General features: G+C 40.1%; 1 protein-coding gene across 1 annotated transcript in view; it reads right to left on the reverse strand.

Annotated features, from left to right (window-relative positions):
• Positions 1–6,915, reverse strand: part of ehd4 (EH-domain containing 4) — a 41,820-nt gene extending 34,905 nt beyond the window's left edge. Inside the window, exon 1 of the mRNA XM_046062039.1 lies at positions 6,490–6,915. Within this exon, the coding sequence (XP_045917995.1) occupies positions 6,490–6,719 (230 nt within the window). The 5' untranslated portion in view covers positions 6,720–6,915. The remainder of the gene's footprint in view (positions 1–6,489) is intronic.
• Between the last annotated feature and the right edge of the window lie 1,406 nt (positions 6,916–8,321).

Here is an 8,321-nt window from a genome sequence, read left to right on the forward strand (position 1 = left end):
CCTACAGACGTCTCTGTTTTTGTCGGCCCCGTCTTTTAATCTCAACATTGACCTCATCAAACCTTCGCACAGGTTTCTCTCGTTAAAGAAAAGTGAGAAAGGAAGGAAGAGATGGAAGATCGCCGCAGCATGTCTCTGTCCTCTTACTTCCTGTTGTCGCGGCCAGACATGGACATCAAAGAGACAACAGACAGAGCTGGAAAACCACCACTGTGACAGTTATTATTGACTCTGACCGGTTCCTTGTCGCACATCATCACTTGACCCAGACTTCAGTCGTCATCAGTCGACATGTTTTCACTGAGCCTCTGCTCCTGAAGGACTGTCACAGTTGCATCAGTTGTAGTTTGGGGAATAATCAGCAGCCACTGGGTAGATGCCTGACTGATTACTGTAATCTGGAAGTTAGTAGGTCTACACATAACCGAGCATCACCTGGACTCCTGGGCCTTCTTCAGTCTAGAGAGATCACTACGACATGCAAGGACAGACAAAAGCTAATATCTGGTTCCTAACTTGCAGGTGACATTTAAACTTGTTGGGGAGGATTTTCTCCTTAAGAATGTGAGTGAGATCTGATCACCTCCAGATGTGGCCTGGAAGTTCTGATTGTGTCATATTTACAGCTGATCCAGATAACATTTCCAGATCCTGACGTGGGTAAATATTAGTGACACCACTGCTGCACTGCCTTAAAAGTGGCACCTTGACAGTGACTACTGGGAGAGGGTTTCTCGTTTAGGGCTGAATTTCCAACTACACAGGTTCCCCAGATTACCACTCATTTTCCCCGGAGCCCTTTAGTGGGCTAATCCACCTTCTAGTGGTGTAATATTCGAGACCGGTCTTAAGACCACTTTTTGATGGTCTTGATCTCGTCTCGGACACGACCGCATTTGTACCCTGTCTTGTCTCGGTCTCGGACATTGAGGACTCGGGATTTTATTTCAAGACCGTAACTTAGGCAATATCAATAAATTGCTTTTGCATTGTCTGATTTATTTGTTAACATCCAAACTTTGATTGGATGTAAAACTTATTCTTTCAAATGCAACCAATAATAATAATTAAAAATGTGTTGTTACCATTTACGACTGTCCCCCCTTCCCACAATGGAAAAGGAGTGTTGAATAAAGATGTTTACGTTGATTTCAGCTCTTAGTGTTTGCATGTGGGTGTTTCAATGGGAATGTGGATCTTTCAGATCAATTTGAGCAGTACCTATGATCTCGTTCCACATTTTATTGCGTGTCATGTAATGTGGAGAACTGGTCTTGGTCTCGACTGGGTCTCAGCCCCTAAAAGTCTTGGTCTTGACTTGGTCTCGGTTTGGGCGGTCTCGACTACATATAGGTCCTGTTTGTGCATGTGTGTTTTTCAGACCTGAGTGTAAAATACTAAGAATGCTGCTGGTTTCACTTCATCTCCGAAAAAGAAAAAAAGAACAAAAAAGTGTTGACTCTGCAATTTACCAGCAACTTGTTCCAAAGATTCATAGCATTCTTTTCAGTTCCCATGATTCATAGCAATCCCTGGGGCAGGGTGGTGCCTCAGTAGTGGAACACACACACACACACACACACAGTATCATAGCAGCAGCAACAACTCTGTAGCTTGTGAACTGTCAGTTCTGCTGGTCTGGATTGCTGCCAGAACATAAGAGTGTTTGTACCCAACACACACACACACACACACACACACACACACACACACACACACACTTTCTGCAGACATGAGATAAGCTCACTGAACTTTAACTGCAGTTTGATGACCTCAGCTCTCAGTCAGTCTGACCAGTTTTTCCCATTGTTTTATTTCCTTCAAGGCCACTATAACGTTCACCTGTTGAACGTCAAAAAGTTTTTTTAATCTACTTGTTGGACATCAATAATCCACCACAGTCAATATTTAATCACCTTAATGTTTTTGTCAGTTATGTATCAACATGTGGTCATTCAGCAGGGAATGCGCTGCCTGTGGCTGTGTTCAAGGACACTCTGATAAACAAAGTCTCTGATTATTTTTAGATTTGAAACCTGTTAAAACAATGGCTTTCTGACTGCGGTGTCTGTTATGTTATTTTTTTCTTATGGCTTCTTTCAGACAACAACACAATCAAATTCTGCCTGAAAATATATACAGTTTTAAAACTTAAAAAGTTTTTCATTCAGAAAGAGAAAGAAATTCCTGCCCTGCAGTCAACCTGGTTCTGCTACAATCAGCACAGATCAAACTGAGGCTGAGTGTGCAGGTCACAGCTCATTCTGCTTTCGTTCTGCTGTCGGTGATCCACATGTAATTCTCACTCTTCACAATGCGTACACTCCTCTGACAGTACTGACATGTAGCCCTGAATCCTGACACACCGAACACACCACCTGACTGTCACCTGTAGCTTTGGCACACTGTCTCTCCACTCAGGTGTTGTCAGCAGCTTCACATCACTGAGCATGTCAAAACAGAGACAAGCAGTGTAGGAGTGCTGCACCGATAAGCCAAATACTTGTGGCTTTCTAAACTACTGCTCATTTTCATTTCAGCCTTAATTAATTTTTTGAGATTATAAAATTATGTTGTTTTGCTATGCAAGATATTTAAATAGGAAGATGTTGGTATGACTTTCTGCCAAACTCGAAGACATTCAGTTTACAATGATTTAAAATAAAGAAAAGCAGGAAACCCCCACATTTAAGAAGCTGGAACCAGAGAGTGTTTGATATTTTTAATTGTTAAAACATCTCACTGATTATTTGATTAACATCATAACCCTTAAAGAAAGTCATGCCATACTCCACTGAAAATTCTGCCTATTTAAGCCACAACAGATTATCAGAAAATGTAACATGTGTAGAATCAAAATTTCTGTCCTGTCCCCATTTTTTTCAAATCTGAAAATAGCTTTTATTCATAATAGAACTGCATATTTCTATATAAAACTGATTTATGATTCCCATCCCGCCCGCTCCAGTTGACTTTTTTTTCTGCCCCGTCCCAGTCCCGTGATGAATAGTGAAACTGACTTCCATTCCCACAGGAATCCCATGACTCACAAGAGTCCCAAAATAATGTCAGCCTCTAGTAGTCATATAGTGGAGATCTTCTACTTGAACATACTGATGATGAAGGGGGTAGCAAGCACTGAGAACCAAAGTGAAATCGCTCTCTTTAAGTATAGGCCTGCTTGGTGTACTTTATGTCAGCCATTTACCATCACACTGGATTCATCTGTTTGACATCTCATAGTATGCTCTACCTCTTGTGTATTTTTGTTGCTAAGCAACAGCCTTTTAAACAGGTACATTTTTTAATGAAGTCTGGCATTAAGTTTCTTGGAGCTGTGACCTGCCCTTAACACCACAGTCCAAATCAATAAGAAATTCAGTTTAAGCAATTAAATCAATGAACTGGCAACAGAATCTACACTAGTAAGGACAAACAATATAACCAGCTGAAGCTTCCTCTGCTAAGACCGACTAGCCTTCGGTCTAATTAAATCAATGGCCCACAGCGCCAAAACAGGATGTGATGTCACCGGTCTCATTTAGGTAATCAGGAAATATTGAGCCGAGCAATAATGGACAAACAGTCTGTCTCAACACAGTATTTACTTGAAACAGACTAAATGCAGAATGATCCATGTATTACATATAATTTATCATTTCTAGAGAGAGAAAAGGGAATTATATTCATCTTTGTGATATTTAAAGATCCTGGGTTTTTCCTGTTGGGTCCACTCTCTATAAAGATGTGTCAGTTTCCTCTTTAACATTTAACTTGCAGGAAAAAATGACAGCTGCGTGCTTACAGGGAAACAATCAGTCATCTCTGAGCATGTGGAGGCCACTTGTTAATTTATTGACAACGGGACTTTCTTTCTATGCCTGGTGACAAGAATACTAGCTGGACACGCACACAGCCGGACTGACGCTGGGGGAAAGGTAGACGGACCTGAAGTGTGAAAGAAACGAGATGTTCTTGTTCTCGTCTGGATGACCTTTATGCTGCTTCCTTCCCGTTTAGCGGCGTTTGTTATTGTTTAACAATGGTGCGCTGCATGTAGTAGTGCATGTTTCATTTTACTTAAAATGTTTATACAACTGTTTCAAAAGAGTGACTCGTCAGTTTTCAAACACAAGACGTACAATTAATCGAAATCTTATTGCAACATGGCCTACTGCAATTTTTTGAGAGGGGGAGTGGGGGTGAGGAGGGGCTGAAGGGATGATCAGCTCTTTAACTCGTGACAGCCTCCAGGCAGAAACCAGCCAGGATTTATTTTAAACTTACATCATGAGTCCTATAAGTGACTTTTATGGATAAAAAGTGTTGGTTTGGTTAAAAAGAATGACATCATAAAGAGCTTTATTCAAGGGAGGAATCTGTTGTTTATCTCCAGGAATCAAATGTAAGCTTCATTAACTGAACACTTTCGATTAAACTGTGAAGAAAGGACCTATGTGTATTTCAAAACCAAACTTTGGTGGTGAATCAGATGTTCGAGCTGGTTTAGCCGGGAAGCCAAAAATGCTCGATTACACAGATGAGAGCTGCAGTTCTTCCTCTGCCCAACTGATCGTGTGATCTGGGCGAAGTGGGAAGTGAGTCCCAGTTTCTTTTGTAATCATGATTATTTTCCGAAATAGAAAAAACAAAACTGAACTGAAACATTCCTGTGTTCAGATGAGCAAAAAAATGGAGGTTTATGTTTGTTGACTTTGTCTCAACGAGTTCTGGGAAAGAAGGAAAGACGGATTATTTAATTAGTATTTCCTCTGATTTCTGCATTTCCAAATATTGGTGTAGACAATGGATGTCTGAAGATTTGATCGTGAAAGTTGTTTCACTTTTTCTATGGTTTTATGTATGGTGTGTATAGTTCATTCCCTTCTTGATCATTTCCAGACGCATTTCTAAAAAAGGTTGTCATTCTAACAGAGTTGACGGTAAAGCTGTTAATCTTTTCTTATTAATCAAATGTGGAATCTATGGCCATTTTCTTCCAACCACGCCAAAAATAAGCAGTTCTTTGTTTAGGCTATATAAGGCCAGATAATCTCCTACAGCATCTGAAGCTGAGATTTCAATACATAAGTTGATCACTGATTGTTTTCCAGACAAACTGTTTCCACCTTATTTCCTGACCTCACTGAAATAAAGCTTAGCACAATGTAACGAGGTACTGGTGTACATGACGTCTCTGTCCAAAAATGCCGGAAATATCACTTGTGCCTGCCGGAGCAACAGATTAAAGGGTCAGATCGTGTAAATACACAGAACAAAAGGTAGATCAGTTACAAATAACTGACAGTCCAAAGAAACACAGACTGAAAATCTTAGGAAGCTTTCACACAGACTTGTTTAACAGGACTACAGTACCCATGAGCCTTAGCTGGTGCCAACAAAAGAGATGCCAATCCTTGTATTCAGGCTTTACAAACTCTTAACACATTAAGACAAACTGCCTGCCAGATTAAACAGGAGTCACAGCAGGTTTCCAAATCAAAGATCACGTCAGAGGTAGATGAGTCGTCTCAGAGCTGCAGGAGTGTGACAGAAGTGTTGCTGGTTTCAAATCCCCCAAGGATCAGGGAAATGAAACCCAATAACTCCTCCTCATCTCCTGGTTTAAATTTGGAGTGTGTATGTAAAAAGCACACAAACATTTATGGTTAATTCAATAAGGGCCTATCTTGAACTGGCTGCTGTACTACACTGTGTTTCCACATGAAGGTTATAACTACAAGATCATACATGTCTGTAAGCAGGTGGACAATATTACCCATAAACTGGCTTTCACATTAAATCTAAAACTCGATGTTTCTTTCAAGTTACCATGGTTAAATAACTCAATGTTTCTTTCAGGTTACCAAGGTTAAATAATGTCAACACCTTGAAGGAAAATCCATTCCAAACTCTATTGAAAAGGTATCCTATTTAAGATATTTTTGAGATTTGGACGTGCTTTACTAACTTTAAAGAAAAACTTGAGACATTTTCTATTTACCAAGGATACATTCTCCACTTCGGCGTACACCTGAGCCACCGCAGTTTGTCTTTTAATAATATTTATAGTTGGTTAATGTTGCTACCGTCGCTTCTTTCTACCAGAATGCACCGAGAGAGGCCATAGCACGCAGTAAGTGTTTAATATAAAACATATACCTTTCCTAAAATAGAGATCGGCTTTAGTAGATTTATGTTGGCCGAATTTAAAATGAGGCACGACTCATTTATTTGACATTTTAGATTTTGCGCTGCTACACTTGGGTACATACCTAAAAGCAAGACAGATGTAAATAGGGGTAATTCAAATGAGGCCTGGCATTACGTCCAACCAGTATTGGGTGTAAACTGATGTAACACCTGATAAAGGTGGTTTTGCCACGTGTAGTGTAATTCCCTTTCCTCTCATCTCATTTATCACTAATAACCGTGATTATACAAGCAGGTTCACACAGGTCCCGCCCGGACTCCGGCGGTAGTTGGTACCTGATGAAGGTGGTTTTCCCGGTGGAGTACTGGCCGACCAGCAGCACCATGGGCTTGCTCTGGAAGTCAGCGGGCTCCAGGGCCGGAGAGTGGAAGTCATGGAAGAGGTAGGTCTCCTCCAGCGGCAGCAGCTTCTTGCTGTAAAGGCTCTGAAGTCCCTCCGTCACCGTCTGGTACATCTCTCCTTCCTTGTTGCGTCCACCTTGCTCCTGTTTCACCCAGCTGAACATGCCGATGACAGATTCACTTTTCCACCACTGACACTGATGCGCTAGAGTCCTCCTACTTCCCTGTTTTCGATGTTTCCAAATGCTGTTTTTGGCTTCCTCTCACTCAGTTCGTCCTTCAGACTGAGCGGAGAAACGTGTGTGCGCTCCTGCGTGTGTTTGGCACTTGGGAGTCTCAGCGCCACTCTGAACACACTGCCTCCTCTGTGCGTGTTTGTGCTGATGTGACCGCTACCTGGGGGCACCTCCCTTCCCCCCGTGACGCAGCATTAAGCACACACGCACGCATGCACACGTGTTCATTTGTTTATTAGAAACCGACACAGAAGCTGATCTGTGTGTTTCTGAATATGTGACAGTTTCATAATTAGGCAAGTTCTGAATGAAAATAACATCTTTCTTTACAAATAAAATGATTGTCAGCATAAGGTTCACTTACTTTGTGTTTTCATAGCTTTCAACCAGATTTTACTGCCTTCCTCTCAGCGGATGAAGTTGCTAAAATATGTATTTATTATTTTTCAGCTATGATATAACAATTGTACTAATAAGGCTAATTAATGGCTTTATTAATGGATGAATAAATATTTTACTAATGCTTTACAGATCAGTTATTTATCCGCCTATAAATGTTTTACGTATCGACTTATATTATAAATAAAAATAACTCAACAGTCAAGAGATATTTCACAACCTGTCGACTGAGGTTCTTTTTAATTGCTTATAACTGTAAATCACCAGTAAACACTTTATTAATCATTAATAACCCCGTTAGTTACAGTTTACAAACCATGTACAAAAGGGCGACATATTACAAAGTGGGATGAAAATAATTTGTTATAATAAAAAAAAATTCTGTACTAAAAATCTGAACTCAAAGCTCACACACAGAGCTTTCACTCGCATCTCATGGTCTTCATCACTAGCCAATGTAACTCCATCAGGTGTCATCTTGTGATAAAATAAAACAATATGCCTATACAAAAAAAAGTAATGAATAAATTATTTTAACCTTAAGGTTCGCTTACTATCTTTCTCCAGAGCTTTCAACTATATCTCCCAGTCTCCATATTAACCTAGTAAGGGAACCTTGAGGCAGGAAATCTCTGTTTCTCTGGTTTGGTTTTGCTTTAAATAAATGAACTGTGTGTTTAGCTGCAGGTCATTTAGAGTCATCTCATCATCTCTCTTCGTCCTGTAGCGCCCCCTGCTGGAGCAAGCCTGACAATACACCACACAGTCTGTCAAGGACTTTATTGGGCTTTTTGTAAATGACACAAGCTGAAAGATTTACTTGATAAAATAGTGTTGTATTTTCCATAACGCGTTTTTACAAGCAGCGCATCACATCCATAGACTGTATATAAAAAACTCGAAAAGCCACTGAACATGTGATAACAATATATGAATATATTCTCCGGTACTATTTGTTCGACTGAGGCACTGAAAACGGTTTATGTCTCCTCATGCCATGAAGTGAGGACAACCAGTGGAAACTCAGACTGATAAATAATTGTACACATTTTCAAATTATTATTATTTTGATTGTTTGATATTTTAGTAATTGTTTTGTTTTTACATTTGATACTGATTATTATTTTTTTT

Source organism: Micropterus dolomieu, linkage group LG11 (genome assembly GCF_021292245.1).
Source record: "Micropterus dolomieu isolate WLL.071019.BEF.003 ecotype Adirondacks linkage group LG11, ASM2129224v1, whole genome shotgun sequence".
Taxonomy (NCBI): domain Eukaryota; kingdom Metazoa; phylum Chordata; class Actinopteri; order Centrarchiformes; family Centrarchidae; genus Micropterus; species Micropterus dolomieu.